Source organism: Onychostoma macrolepis, chromosome 04 (genome assembly GCF_012432095.1).
Source record: "Onychostoma macrolepis isolate SWU-2019 chromosome 04, ASM1243209v1, whole genome shotgun sequence".
In the NCBI taxonomy this organism is placed as follows: domain Eukaryota; kingdom Metazoa; phylum Chordata; class Actinopteri; order Cypriniformes; family Cyprinidae; genus Onychostoma; species Onychostoma macrolepis.
The window spans coordinates 3,020,454-3,037,019 of NC_081158.1; the positions used below are offsets into that span (position 1 = coordinate 3,020,454).

Here is a 16,566-nt window from a genome sequence, read left to right on the forward strand (position 1 = left end):
CTTTTCTGTCTAATATGGTAGAAGTTAAATGAAATGAAATATGGAAGATGTTAACTGTGAGAAGATGATTGACAGGCCAGTTTACAGTGACAGGGTGCGTGTAACAGATGCGACAGAGCGGTCCGTTAAAGACACAGTTGTGTGACGTGATAGTATGTCCCAAAGCTTTCCTACTTTTCTACCACACACAAAAAAGTATGTACTTTTTCTTCACCAAAAGAGTACATACTTTAAGGGCATAGTTAGGGCTGTCACAATATTAGATTTTTCATATCACGGTTATTGTGGCCATAAGAAGTCACGATATCGATATATCGCGATATCTATAGAAACATTGGGGGGAGGGGATATCATTCAAATTATTTTTTACTTTGTTTATTGAGTTTTTCTTTTTCACCCAACGAACATAAAGATACTGATAAACACAGGGTACAAGACTCTGGCTTTCTCTGTCTTCTTTGGAGCTCCTATGAAATAACAAGAGAAAAAATACTGTCAAGTTCAACAGCATGATGAATAAATATTAATGGTAACACTTTACAATAAGATGCCATTTGTTAACATTAATGTATTAACTAACAATACATTTATTACACAATTTATTATTCTTTGTTAATGTTATTAAAATTACAGTCGTTCATTGTTCATGTTAGTTCACAGTGCATTAATGTTTACAAACACAACTTGTGATTTTAATAATGCATTAGTATGCTGAAATTAACATAAACTAAGATTAATAAATGCTGCGGAAGTATTGTTCATTCTCATTTCATGTTAAATAATGTAATTACTAATGTTAACTAATGAACCTTATTGTAAAGTGTCGCCATATTAACATCTAAACTGATACTTTAACCTGTTAACTTGTATACCTGTGTTTTAAGCTCTTTAACCTGTAGTTGCACCGGCGCCACTGAAGTCATGCAGTAAGAGCGCTGCTAATTCAGTTTTAATGTGCATCTAGAATGACTGCAGATGAGGCATTAAGTGCATGGCACTGTGACCTCCTGAACATTTTACAGAGTTTAATATAGCAATGTGGTCGCTCAGTTTTTCAAGATCATTTTTAATCGTTTAACTGTTAACAGATTTGAACAAAGAAATTAAGTGTTACTACGCACAGACCGTATTGATTGCAAACAAAAATAAGACGAGTAAAGAAAACACAATACTTATTAAAATAAATCACCCTTTAGTTAAATATATTAATACAGAAAACCTCTGTTAGCAGGTTAATGTAACATTTCCCATTCTAATGACTAGTAAAATAATGGCAACTTACTCTGATGAACATGGCTCTTCTCGGATAGCTGTGAGCACTGAATCTTCTTGTTTGACAGGTGTCAGGGTTAAGGCGCAGTACTGCCACCTGGAGGTCAACCAGGTACTGGCACTGGAGTATTTACATGTGGTGTTATCAATCCTGTTCATTTTAAATACTGCAGTTATCGCCAATACCGGTATATTGTCACACACTAATTTTACACGATATCGATAATTGTTGCTTTGAATATCACGGTTATCGTCAATACCGGTATATCGTGACACCCCTAGGCGTAGTATAAGTAGGCACATTGGGACGCAGCATAGGACTTTCCAGGAGCTTACCGGTTTAATTGCAAAAACCTGCTTCTTTTAATCAGGCGTTTTTGTTATAACGTACTGATTCAAAGTAGTAATCAATAATTAGTTATTATTTTAGTACTCTGCACGCCTCCTCTGACACACTCTCACACCCCACAGATTGAAAACCCCTAAAAATAAACAAAATAAGTCTCTGAGATTGTCAAAGTCAGGGAGGAATCCATGGACCTACTGGAGAAAGAAAAGATGTCTAGCAGTGTGGAAGACAACGTCCTGACAGGGCACTACTTGGGCCTTTGCCCACTATGAAGTGGCAATTTCCATGGTAATATGCCACAGAGTCCAAAAAAACCCCACCTGAACCAATAGTACAAGACACAAGAATTGACACAGATGTCTAAGTCTCTACAACAGCCATTCAAACAAAGGCATTTGATGTATGGAAGGATGATGTACAGCAATTGCATAACAGCAAGTTGCTAAAGATGTGGTCAGAAACAGCTGCAATCAAAGATCCCCCAAAAAAAGGTCATCTTTTTTTTGTTGTCCAGAAATATGTTGCAAGACACAAATATAGCTCTACACCAGCATCACGCTTAGCACTGGCTCGTGTATTGAGTCCTGTACTCTACTCCTGTACTCATGTGACTGAACTCGCACTCGTTCATCATCAGATCTGCAGACCATACTACAGTGATTGGACTTACCTCAGGAGAGCATGACTGGAAAGAGTCCACACCTTCAAACTCCTGAGAGTCTCATATCCGTTGAGCTCTCTTGGTCTGTTACACATTAGCAACAATCAAAACAGCACAGCAACAGCTGCTCTTCCTCAGAGTAATCAGGAAAAACAGTCTGGATTGTGCGCTGCTGGTGTGCTTTTACTGCTCCACCATTGAAAGTGTGCTGCTGCACAGCATCTCGGACAAGAGAGGAGAATCAACACAACCCAGAAAAATCACTGACTGCTCACTGTCCTCCCTGGAAATCATCGCTCGCTTCCACGATCTCTTCCACGGTTCTTGAGGATTTCTTTAGAAGTGAGCTGAAGATTTTCCTCTGGTTCCTCTGAAGATAGGAAAGTTCACAGTGAGTGTACAAAGTTACTTGAAGGTAAAACTATCAGGAGGTTAAACTCAAGAGGAGAGTTTTGGAGTGTGTCCGTCTCAAGAAGAAAGTTTTGAGCCACGATTAGTCTTATTAGATTAGATGATTAGAGTTCGGAACTTTTGATAGTTCATAGCCGCACCAATTTTTTGGGTGGAGTGCATTTTGAGCGGAGGAAACTTTCTTTGTCTCCGTTTATGGTTCATTTGCATTTTTATTGCTGGTCTGGAAAGTTGGTGCAGTTTTACTTCAAAACATAGTAAAAATAGTTTGATGCATTTCACGATCCATGTCACTTGTTGTATATACTTTTTATAATTGTACTGTACAGCCTAAACTCTTATTTATCGTCTGTGGCTATACTGTATGTTTGTTTTCTAACACCAGTAAGAAGCAGTGATCCTAGTATGTTTGGATGCAGAAAAATACAATGACAATAAAGGCATTAAATTCAATTCAAAAGCTTTATTGAGATATTTTAAAACATTAAGCCCCCAAAGCAAACATTTTCCATATGCAAATACAATTAGCAGACAATAAAAGTTGTTGATAAAATATAAAAGTAAAGGTAATTTATTACAAGTATGGATATAGTTAACCTTTTGAGCGGTACGGTCCCACATATGGGATTTTCATTTCCGTGCCACTGGGAGTACGGTCCCACATATGGGATTTAGAACGTTCGGTGACGTCGCATAACTGCCAAATTCAAACTGCGTTTTCGCGCGTTGACTGACCCTGAGATGCAGCTGCACTTGTCATATAATCGCATCTATGCAGTGTTTTTAACCACATAATGTTTATTATATGCTTTAGACATTTAAATACACATAAGTACTAGTAAAACAATACATTTAGAGTTCGTAAAATACACTCAGATGTTTATGGAAGCAGCAATAACAATCCATTCAAATATAATTTTCAGACGTGTTTTATTAATATCAAATGCACATAGTGTAAGTAACTATAAAGTTCACTCTATTCTCCTCCCATTTCACCCGCCACTTACTTGTATGTATTTCACGAGAAATTGATGAATTTACGTGATGTAAATCTGACTGACAGGACTCTCTGAACTGCCGCGCGAACAAACATGGCGGCGCCCATCTCACATTACAGATCACGATCAAGATCATTTAGAACTGTTTTTAAACGATAAAACACACTCATTTGCACATATTTGTGAATCGGAATATCAGATAGTTGATTATATGGTAAACAAGTTTATGAATATTTTGAATAAAAAAGGAAAAACGAAATAAAAGCGATCCATCTGTCATACAGTGTTATTGTGGCCGCGGTGTGTCACGTGACAATCATGACGCGTCGCCATGGAAACATTAAGGGGAAACGTTCTAAAATAACGGTCGCCTAAAAAAAACTCACTCTGGGGGGACCGCTGGAATATTTTAAACTCACCACAGAAAAGGTTAAGGTTTAAAAGGTATTACTATTCTTACGATACTGCACATCAGTTTGGTTCTTTAACGGTATTATTTTATGTTCTTTAATGAAAAAGGGCCCATTTAATCCATTTAGATCCCTTTTTACGAGAAGCAAAACAGATCAATTACAAAGCAACATGCCAGTATATCTTGCATCTGTGTTCCAAAATACATCATACGTGGAAGAATAGTCATTTTAAAAACAACAGTGGAAAAAAAAAAAGGTTTAAAAAAAATCTCAGCTCTCTCAAAGTGTTACAGCCTCTTCTTCAGCTTCCTGAACAAGAACAGTTTGTAAAAAGCTTCTAATTTCCTTCATGAAATAGTAAGCAATCTACAATTGATAAATACGCATTATAAGACATTTGAACATTATATGTAACTCATAAGAAAGCACAATGAAATCATTTATATCATGAAGCAAAATTAAATACAAGAACAAAACTTTCTGACATTGTTCTTTGGGGAGGAACTTCCTTCATTGAGTTGATCTGAATCTCAGTTGAATCTGCTGGTTTTGAAGATGAACTTTATTCACTGTGAAAACTTTAGATAATGTTTCTTTGTCATGTCACTTGTAATGACAGATTTATCCAGATGATATTTTATTGCTTGATGCATTGTGTCACATTTGGTGAGGACACGGCATCAGATCTGAAAGTGCTGGATCTGAAGATGATTTACTTACTGTGAATGTGTTTTGTATGACTGTGTAGAGAAGATGAATTAGTGAAACACTTCCCACATTCAGTGCAGTGATACGGTTTCTCTCCAGTGTGGATCCTCTCGTGTATTTTCAGAGCTCCTGACTGATTAAATCTCTTGTCACAGTGTGAACACTTGAAAGGTTTCACTCCAGTGTGGATCATCTCATGTGTTTTCAGATTTCCTGAATGAATGAATCTCTTGTCACAGTGTGAACACTTGTAAGGTTTCTCTCCAGTGTGGATCATCTCATGTGTTTTCAGAGCTCCTGAATGAATGAATGTCTTGTCACAGTGTGAACACTTGTAAGGTTTTTCTCCAGTGTGAATCCTCTCATGCAGTTTTAAATTGCTTGCTGAAGTAAAAGTCTTTTCACACTCAAAGCACATGTACTCTCTCACACCAGTATGTATTTTCTGATGTTCTTTCAAATGTTGTAGACGTGAAAAACTCTTTCCACACAAATGACATGAATACGGCTTCTCCTTTGTATGAACTCTCATGTGCTGCTTCAGGTGTGAAGTTCTCAAAAACGTTTTGTCACATTGATCACATGCATACAGTTTCTCTCTAGTGTGAACATTTATGTGTGTTTTAAGATGTGCTAATTGTGCAAAACTCTTCCCGCACTGATCACAAGTGAATGGTTTCTCTCCAGTATGAACTCTCATATGTGCTGAAAGTAGTCCTTTTAGTGGAAAACTCTTCCCGCACTGATCACAAGTGAATAGTTTCTCTCCAGTATGAACTTTTATGTGACGCCTAGACTTGTTTTGTGTGAGAAACTCTTTCCACACTGAGTGCAGCTGAAATATTTCTTGGCTCTTCTTTTCTTTAAATCTTTCTGTTTGATTTGAGAGCAACTCAAAGGTTTTTTTCCAGTTTTAATATGATTTTTCTCCTCAACTTCACTCAGTTCTTCATTCTTATTTTCTTCAATCAACACTGCAAATAAAAGTAAAAATGGTTCATTTTTAGTAACTCGTAAAAAGCAGAGAAGTGTGGACATATAAGTGAACCCTGATGTAACAGTGGAAAGTAGACAATTGCCACCAACCTGTTTGTTCTCGAGTATCTTCAGTGTGTTTGATTCTGCAGGGTTCTGGATCTCTCATCTTCTTTCTGTCCTCTTTAATAAACTCAGTCTTTGCAGATTTCAGCTCTTCCTGATGATTTGCCGATCGTCTTCACTTGTAAACTGATGGGAATATTCCAGCATTTATTGGTGAACTGTGGAAGGCGTGATTGTTGTGGGAGGAGCTTCACTGAACATGAATTTCTGTGTGGAAGAAGCAGATTTGCTCCGTAAAAAACAGTTTACAGATTGAAACATTTATGTAAGTGAAGCAGATATCCTCCAAATTTTATATCTGAAGAGACCAGAGCCTTACAAATATAAAGTGTTGACTTTTTGTAGATCATTTTACTGTATTAAAAGTAACAGCATCAACACAAAGAGCAGATCAATTTAAAATGCTCGATCAGTAACACTGCAATCACACATGTGCTAATTCAAACAATGCATTTCTGTCTTTCCATTGTTAACATTACTATCCATTATTTATTTTTTATTGTGCCCCAGTATTAACATATAAGAATATATCTGGTCAAGAAATATAGGAAAGAATACAATGTAAATTCTTTCAAATATAAATAACAGTAAGAATGACAAATTAAAGTCAGCATGAAATGGAAGTAGTGATTGTCTTTTCTTCTCTACTGTGACGTCTATCCGAGTGAAACGGCATCTGAAATGAGAGGGCGGGACTTGAATTTAACCATGTAAAGTAACTATAACAAATTTGATCTGCGAAGGATAAATCTCAAAAGAGAAATAACGTTATATAATATAGCAGAAGCAAAACTTCAGTTCATATCCACTCCTATCACAGATCACGAGACATTCAGTAACAGCAACATTATCACTACAAACATGGAAACAATCATTCACGAACACGTCAAAACATCTATAAAACAACACATTAAACAAAAACAAGGGTTACTGACATAAACTAACATTTGAATTCATTTAGATATGATAACAAGTTGTTTTGTGTTTGATGACAAATAAAACCAGTAGCTGAAGATGTTTTTGTGTTGTATTCATAAATTGCAAATATACGCGATCACCATAAACTGACAGATAGTGATTAACCTCATTCTTTTTTCTCTTTACAAAGAGATATTTGCATAGATGGGCGAACATAATCACCTAATTATTTAAATGTGGCCACTTACATTTGCATTAAGTGCCCAGTTTGCACTTGTCTATAATTTAAATTAGCTTACATTTACAAAATGAGCTTACAATAGCAGAAATAAGGCTTTATAATGAAAGTGAAGGTCAATGTTTAACCCTTTAACACGTACGATCGCACCGGTGTGATTAGAAAGTTCAGTGAGTCACGTCATCAACTGCTGAATTCAAATCTGCTTTCTGGCGCGGAGCCTGATCAGACACACGAGCGCTTGTCATATTATCACAAATATTCATTGTTTTCAACCATATAATGCTTTTTAGGTTTGAGACATTTAAATACACATAAGTACTAGCAAAACCATACATTTATAGTTTGTAAAATACACGCTGACATCTATGGAAGCAGCAATAATGATCCTTACACACATAATCTGACGACATGTTTTATTGATATCATATACAGATTGTGTAGATAACTTTAAAGTTTACTCTGATCTTCTCCCAGTTTAACCAGAGACATACTTTAACGTGTTTCGGGAGGAGAGGATGAATTTACGTGTTGTAAATCCCACAGCTCGGATTCAGCGCGAACAAACATGGCGGCGTTCATCACCCGGTTATAGATCAACTAACACGATCATTATAAAAGTATTTAAACTACCAAATACATTTACTTGCACATATTTCAGAATCGGAATATCAGATATTTCATAATATAGTGAGTATGTTTGTGAATATTAATAATAAAAAAACTCACGCTGGAGGCTCAGCTAAAATATTTTATACTCACGTGTGAAAGGGTTAATAAAACTGTCAATGAAATGAAAATGTTAAATGAAATTAGAAAAATGTTTAAGAGATTATTGTTTATTTTACAGTGGTGTGAAAAATTGTTGGCCCCCTTCCTGATTTTTTATAATTTTTTTTGCATGTTTGTCACACTTTAATGTTTCAGATCATCAAACAAATTTAAATATTTATCAAGTATAACACAAGTAAACTGTAAATAGGAATGGGCCTATAAATACACAATTTCCTGATCAATTCTCTACTGGAAACAGTAATAATGATTCAAGTAAAGTAAACATTGATTTTGATGATTTGATCATTAAAGGATTGCAGATTGAAGAGAGCCGTAAAATTAAACAACAAGAGAAAGTGGAGCGGCGCCGCCGGAGCAAGAAGAGACCTGGACCATCAGAAGAGTCTAAATGTTAAGATGAGAAACATAATAAAGCTGATGCGGAAACAAGAAACATTGAATAAGAAAATAATGAAACTATTAAGAGAGATCGTTGATTACAGTCATTTTAATCTTGAGTTTCAAACCTTAGCTAGTGATATAGAATCCTTGAAACTTAAAGCTCTATCTCTAAAAGTGTAGAAGGTTTCAGATGTGTTTTCAGATCACACATTTTGTTCCCAAAACTATAAGTGTTGAAGGCTGGTGGTTTAGTCGCTGTATGTTTTATTTGCTTTGTATGGCTATGTAAAGAAAGAAGCTGCATCTCACATTAAATATGTTAGATGGAATATCTATCTATTCATACAATTTGTATTCTATCCATATATGGGTGTTGCTTAGTGGTAAGACGATGTGTACTTGGACTATGCTTTTAGAGGTGTTACAAATATTTTTGCAGGCTTAAGCAGAAATTCATATTGCATGTATAACCCCTGCATTTCTTCCACTTGAACTTTTGACACTCTGTACTAAGTGAGATAAAGGTCATGTGTCTTGTTCATATGTGTGTAAAAAGATTACTATATATGGGAGAGTGCAGGGAGGATTTTATTAAATTAATGCAAATTGTATGCAAGGCTATGAAGAGCCAAGGAGAGCTCCAGACGGGACCGCACTCTGATGGTGAAGACTTACTCGCTGTTACTTTCATTTTATTTCATTTCATTTCATTGAGTTATTGTTTACTAATAAAGCGAAACCATTACAAATGGTGATGTGTTAAACTTTTATTGTAGACAAGTCTCTGAGTGATTTATTTTGGTAACCTATTATTCTGAAACTGAAAGACTTCCATCGAGCCTCAGGAAGCCCGAACCCAGCTGAGCAGACTCGGACACCGGGGAAGGATTTGACATCTTCTGACCGCAGCTCCTGATTTCAGAGGTGAGGGCAATTATATTGCAGCTTATCATGAAAATTAGGAATGTGAATTAGAGGGTTTCTGGTCCTTATTCAGGATATGCAGTTTTTAAATGAAGGTTTAAGTTTTTTCAAGTTTGTAGGTGTCCAGGTACATCAGGTGTTGATAATGTCAGATAACTTTGATAGAAAGGTATGTAATGGATTACAATCAACCAAAAATTCAGACAACTGTTAGTATGACAATATTTACACAACTATCAATACTTTGTTGACCAATTATCAAGCAATGCTTCATTTTGTTCAGTCTGTGGTGTAAAAAGGTCACATTAGCAATTATTTAAAAAACACTTAAGCAAAACATGGTCAGTTCAAAGTGTCTGAATAATTTTTGGTCCCAATTTTTTAAAATAAATTTTACTGGTAGTCCACTGTATGAAGAATTTTTGGGTATAATATGTCACAGTTCATTTTATTTTGCTATACTCACTTACAAAAATGAACTATTGTCCTGCACCTGCTAGTAAAAAAATATTTAAAAAAATATACAGGTGCATCTCAATAAATTAAAATGTCATGGAAAAGTTAATTTATTTCAGTAATTCAACTCAAATTGTGAAACTCGTGTATTAAATAAATTCAATGCACACAGACTGAAGTAGTTTAAGTCTTTGGTTCTTTTAAATGTGATGATTTTGCAGTCCCTCCAGGATTTCACGAAATTACTTGTTAGCTTTTTTAAACTATAATAAACTGTTGGTTGACGTGTTTATTTAGTTCTTTTTCCCACGGCTTTGAATTTTCTCACACGTGCCACTTTGCAGACCTTGCACAACAGCCTCCTTACAATTGGTGAGTTTTTTTTCTTGATTTTGAAGCACTTGATTATTTACAAGCATGCAATGAATATGCGCAATAGGATGTTCACATATCTGCTGTTCTGTTGTCAAAGCTGTTTAGTACATTGCAAATTATATTGCTCTCTCATTATGCATTATATAGCCTACTTCACTTACCATTAGCTTGCTCAAATGTTGTTGATATTTAGGGAAATGTAAATGTAGCTGTTCTCTGCTTTGTTACTAAGAAAGTGTAGTATAAGTATGTGTAGTATAAGTTTAGCATTATTCATACAATTGAACATAGGCCTATGACATTGTTAAAAAGAAATCAGATGTTTTATTACATTTCTTTCAATCTAGATTTCCTATAGTTTATAAATCAAAATGTACACGTTTCATAGATATTTAATTACATTTCTTTAAGTCTAGAATTCCTGTAATTTATTCACAAAATATACACATTTCATAGATGTTTTATTACATTTTTTCAATCTAGAATTCTTGTTGCTTGTAAAGTATAGTCAATGTATTTTGTTTAACATTTACAAAAATCAATGTACAAAGTTAATTACTATGAATAATGGAAATATGTACATAAATACAAAGATTCACAAACTTTTTTTTTTTCTTTTTTTTTTACAGGCTTAATAATGCTTCAGTGTGTGGTACTCCTCAAAACATGGGGCAGCACACAAAGGAGTGTTGCACTGCACACACATGTATTTGGTGAGGCACCTCTGCTTGCTCTTGCGTGTACTGGAGAGGCAGACCTTGCAGTGTCGCCTGGTCCGACGGCCCTGGGAAGTGGTCTGAGGTACCTCAGATGGAAAATGCCTGGCTGTAAGGCGCAGAGGAGTATCCAAAGCAGGACGGCCCCCTTTAGATGGACATCGGGATGTGCTGTACTCCTCCAGCAGCCCTCTCATTAGGTTCATCCTGAATTGCATGGAGGTGGTTTCCTTCCCTATTGATAATTGAGCACATCATTGGGGAGTGAGGAGGAGGATAGAATAGTAGGCTATGTGATAATATATTCAGGTTATAATTGAAGATTTGTTAATTACAGTTTAGTTTACATTAATTGACAGTTTAATCAGGTTTATCTTGTTTATAGTTATTCTTTGATGATTTGTTTAAATTTCTCACCAGTAAGTTGACGGTACACTATTTGGCTGTTGAGTACAACCGTATCAAGTAGGTGAAAGAAAACCTTCTTGTACCACTTGGTGGACTTTCTGGCGCACTCAAGAAAACCAGTCATCATGTCAGCTTTGTCAACAGCCCCCATTTTTTTGTTGTACTCTAGCACACACACTGGCTTCATCTTTGGTTGCCCAGTGATGTGATCAAGCTTTCTTGTGGCTGCCATTCCAGTTGGGTGGACTGTGGTAAGGACATGAACATCCCTCTTGTCATGCCATTTGACTGCCAACTGTGATCCGTTTTCTCTGAATTCTACTTCTCCCTTTTTCATTTTACAGGTGAACTTTGGCATCGCTTTCCTGTTTGCACGCACAGTCCCACAGGCTCCAGTGCCAAGAGACAGGAGGTGTTGGAAAAGTGTGGGACTGCTGTACCAGTTGTCCACATAAAGGACATGACCCTTTCTGAGGTAAGGTTCTAGCAGTGTCATTACAACAGATCCAGAAATTCCAAGCCCTTGGTAGTGTTGGATGTCAGTGGTAGATCCGGAGTAGATGATCATGTCCTGCACGTAGCCAGTGAGCACATCACACAAAACAAAAAATTTAACCCCAAATCGGTGTCTTTTAGATGGAATGAACTGACGAAATGCCAGCCTGCCTTTCCACTTCATCAGGGACTCATCCACGCAGAGATCTCTGTATGGCACAAAGATGCGACGGAAGGAGGAGGTGAGAGCACTGAATACATTTCTGATTTTTTTCAGAGGGTCATTTAAAATTTCTGTTGTGTTATTTGTAAAGTGAAGGCAGCGGAGGAGCATGAGAAAGCGGTTCTGCGAAAATAAAGACCGGAAGAATGGTGTCAAGAACATGGGGTCTGTGCTCCAATAATCACGGAGTGACGGTTTTTTGACCATCCCCATTAGGAGAACTGATGCCAGAAATGTGTACATAGGAGCCCATTTAACCATTTTTCCTTTCATCTCTCCTCCTTGTATTTCTGAGGCATAGCGGTTTGTTTCCTCAACAATTTCTCCAACAACATCTTCTGTTAGGAACATTTTGAAACAGTTGACCTCACTGGGGGATTCTGGAGGATTTTGCACTCCACACAGTTGGTCATCGAAATCCCCTGGGCCTGGAGGATTAAAATGGTTTGTTACCTTCCAGGATGATGAGTCTACCCCGTCTGCCTCAGCGAAAACATGGGCGGGTGTTGTGGAAGTTTCTTCATCTTCACTCCTGTCAAGAGCTTCAAGGTTTGAGGGAACCTCCTCATCGCTGTCACTGTCTGCCTCACTGTCAAAATCCTCATCAGAATTTAAAAAAATCTCCTCAATTTCTTCTTTTAAAATGACTGTCAGACATTTTTACTTATTTAATTAATGAAAAACTGTTTTGAAATTATGTAAATTTCTTTAACAAATAAGGCGAGGCGGGTGTGAGGTAAGTGACGTCAGCTGTCACTCCTGGGCGGGAAAAAAAAGACTGCAATGCATGACTGTTTTATCTTTTATTTATTTATATTATTATTTATTTAAAATAAAATATTTACAAACTTTTTTAATACATTGTTAAATGTATGGCATTAGAACAGTTAAATATATGCAAGTCAACTCCTGTTAGTTGATCGGTAAGTTATCACGGGCTATGGGCGCCACCATTATTTGTTTACAACTGTCAGGGAGTAGAAGCCGCCTGGATTTACAATGCACAAGATCACCCACTCCTCCCGAAAAACATGTAAGTTGCTGGCAAACTGGCAGAGGAATAGACATAGCTATATCTAAACATGTGTGTTTGATTTGAATAAAACTTAGCATTATTTTGCCTCCGTAATATAGATCAGTGTTATATTACAAATTACATGTAGCGTTAGTTTTTTCCTATTTATGTGATTATTTAATGTAATTTAAAGTGTATGAAAATTTTAATAAACATGCTTAAAAACACTGAACGCGTCAGTCTCTGGATCAGTGCCAATCAAAGCGGGAAAGCAGATTTGAATTGAGCAGTTGATGACGTGATGCACTGAACGTTCTAATCACACAGGTGTGATCGTACGCTCCAGGGACCAGCCAAGACTGATCACACTGGTGTGATCGTACGCGTCAAAGGGTTAACATGCTTGGATACAGCACTCTGTGAACAGCCAGCTTCTTTGGCAATGAATGTTTGCGGCTTACCCTCCTTGTGAAGGGTGTCAATGATTGTCTTCTGGACAACTGTCAGATCAGCAGTCTTCCCCATGATTGTGTAGCCTAGCGAACAAAACTGAGAGACCATTTTGAAGGCTCAGGAAACCTTTGCAGTGTTTTGAGTTGATTAGCTGATTGGCATGTCACCATATTCTAATTTGTTGAGATAGTGAATTGGTGGGTTTTTGTTAAATGTGAGCCAAAATCATCACAATTAAAAGAACCAAAGACTTAAACTACTTCAGTCTGTGTGCATTGAATTTACTTAATACACGAGTTTCACAATTTGAGTTGAATTACTGAAATAAATGAACTTTTCCACGACATTATAATTTATTGAGATGCACCTGTATATGGTGTCTGGATAATTTTTGGTTTGACTGTGGATTAATTCTGGTTTAAACTACAAAGTAATTCAGTCAAGAGCAGTGAGTGATTTTCTTTCGTTTTCTTGTATTAACATTAAGGACACCTACAGCAGCTAGTAAATTAGACACGGTCACTTTAAAGGGATACTCCACCCCAAAATTAAAATTGTGTCATTAATCACTTACCCCCATGTCATTCCAAGCCCGTAAAATTGCAACTAACCAATAACAACTGAGTATTCCAGCAAGCTGTGTATTAATAATTTGTATATTCTTCTCATTTTTAGGTACTGAGACCATATGGGGTGAAGCTCAAGACAACCAAACCAAAGGTGGACTGTAACCTACTGGACTATATGGTAGACTTCATACTGAAAACTACTGCCATGTATGCAGCATGAAAAGTTTTTGAAAAGAGGGGCATTTCCTTCATCAAGTAAAAGTGTGGAGGATTCATCTGGCCTTCATCGGCCCCCATGAGGTGACTTGATGTAGAATAAATCAGCTTGCTTTAGGCCTGAAATGACTGAAATCTTAATCTCATGTGAGTTTATATCATTTTAAATATTCTTAAAAGTACTTATCATTTCTTGTGAATGTATTTTGTTGTATTTGTAAAACTTTTCCAATAAAAGAACCTTTTTTTTTTTTTTACCTTTATTGATATTGTAATCAAGGTTGTTAATGCGACCTTGATGCACCCGATGGACTGCACACATCTGCTTGTGTTGGGCTTGTGTTTACAGGTTGTATAAATCTAGGCCTGGCTGCAACAACTAATCGATAATGAAAATAATCGTCAATGAATTTGAATAGTGCATCAAAGCAAACAGACCGCTCGTAATTATGACTAAAATACACATTTTGCTAAAATATTTTTTGTTCGAAATTAAGTGTAGGTTTAAAACCCTACATGTAACACAAGTAATCATATTTATGAGAGCAGTAACAGTAAAGGCACTATTGTTGGAATTGTTCATTAATATAATATAATATAATTACTCTGTTCAGACGAATGATTGTGTTTGTTCTTCGTACCTCTTACAAGTTAACATTTTGTGTTTTTGTTTAAATTGTTTTAAATTCTGTTTTAAAATAGCAAGCAATCTGTTGTTTTTAGGTTTAGAATGTAATGTTTGTATTTTAACATTGTAATGCTTATAATGTACAGCAGAGCCTACATAGAGACATTCTTTATATTTGTTTTCATAGGCAGGATGTGAAATTACATTCTTTAAAACAATGGATTAAAATTATTTTAATTAAAAAGTAATGTAGATTTTTTTTGATTTTTTTTGTCATCCAATTAATAATAATTTAAAAAAAAATCTACAGATAAATTGATTATCGAAAAAAAATTGTTAGTTGCATGCAGCCCTACATAAGATATTGTAAAAGAGGTAGGCGTTATAATGCTGTGGATGTGCACCAAGTCATGTTTATTTATACAACATGCAATTAATTTCTATAGAGATAATGCATTATTACAGCGAAACAATTTGCTATTTTTATCTTGTAAATTAGCAGAAAACCATCTCTACCACTGCAGTGCTTTATCACTATTTTTTAATAAGGTTGTAGTTCATAATTCTGAATCATTTTGTCATACGAGAACAATTGCAACAGTTCATATTTTCTTTCAGATGATGTAACTGCTGTAATAAAGCCTGAATCATAGAATAGTAACTTGTTATTCTGTTTTTATTTTGTAGATGTTTGTCGAATAACTAGGCTTAAATGTAATTTGAGGTACTTTAGTAAAACCATGGTTAAACTATGCTATTACGACCATAGTTAATTTGTGGTATTTGAACCATGGTTTTTAAAATCACGGTTTGCACCAAAAAACCATGGTTACTGTTAAAATAGCTAATAAGCCAATTCATCTTTGATAATGTTAGTTAATTAAAAAGATTACAAATATGAGAAACTTTTTTTTTTGCAATGCATGCAACCATCAATGGCATTACTTTATTAATATAAATCTTTCTGCTCTTAAGACATCTTTAAAGACTAATTTTAGGCGAAATAAGACCCTTTAAAGACCAGCAGCAGAATCCCTGTCACTTCGAATACTAACACATATCATAAAACATCTCATAAATGTTTGAAATCGCACACATTTGCAATGGCACTCTCTATGATTATGACCAAAGCATCCTTACAGTTAAAAGCCATTAACACAAACGCACTTTTTTAAGAAAACAAGTAAATGTTCCTTAACTGGCAACGAATCTCAAATCCACCATACCTTTCGAATATCCGGAAGTGAATGAACCTAGACATGCGCATTAACGCCAGTCAGTATGGCGCGCATGCGTATTTACGGTAAATACATACAAGGTACGTGACATCACCACGCTACTGCGCATGCGTTTTATAGACATACCATACGTCACTTTGCGCATGCGCGGTAAACACATATGTGACGTCACCGCGCTACAGTCTGCAGCGAGGAGTACTTGGTAATAGGCTTGTTTGAGATGAGCAAAATCTGCGCAGAACCGATCACCGGTGATCAGCGCAAGATGCATGCCGGTTAGAAAAGTGTCCGAGTTATGTCCGCCTTGCTCTGATGTCATGCTGACGTGTGCCAAAAAACTCTCGCGACGGCGAGGCGGCTGTGTCGGATTGAGCAGTCGCGCGCAGTTGCTCTCCACCGACTGCGCTGATCAAAAGCATGATGGGAAACGCCTGACTGACGACACAGCTTAATGCTCATTGGTTCAGACAACCGTGATGCTGCATTCTCTTCTAAAATGTTGTATTTTTTTAATCTGATTTCATGCTATTATGTATTTAAATTGTGCATGAATATTCCCAAACACTATGACAGTGCGATCTCTGTGTGAGATATGTGATTGTTGT

The 16,566-nt window shown here is 36.2% G+C and overlaps 1 protein-coding gene, 1 long non-coding RNA gene and 1 pseudogene across 2 annotated transcripts; 1 reads left to right on the forward strand and 2 right to left on the reverse strand.

The window, feature by feature from the left end:
• Nucleotides 1–3,287: 3,287 nt before the first annotated feature.
• LOC131538387 (gastrula zinc finger protein XlCGF17.1-like) lies at nucleotides 3,288–6,987 on the reverse strand (annotated as a pseudogene).
• Nucleotides 6,988–10,589: 3,602 nt separating this feature from the next.
• LOC131538396 (piggyBac transposable element-derived protein 4-like) lies at nucleotides 10,590–11,757 on the reverse strand. Its single transcript, XM_058772264.1, has 2 exons — nucleotides 11,134–11,757; nucleotides 10,590–10,951 (listed from the first exon to the last, which is right to left on the reverse strand). The coding sequence occupies exons 1-2, from the start codon at nucleotides 11,690–11,692 to the stop codon at nucleotides 10,632–10,634; spliced, it is 879 nt and encodes a 292-aa protein (XP_058628247.1). The 5' UTR covers nucleotides 11,693–11,757; the 3' UTR covers nucleotides 10,590–10,631.
• Nucleotides 11,261–12,493, forward strand: LOC131538422 (uncharacterized). Its single transcript, XR_009270585.1, has 3 exons — nucleotides 11,261–11,375; nucleotides 11,469–11,599; nucleotides 11,761–12,493. It is a non-coding gene; the product is annotated as an uncharacterized LOC131538422 (long non-coding RNA).
• Nucleotides 12,494–16,566: the final 4,073 nt, after the last annotated feature.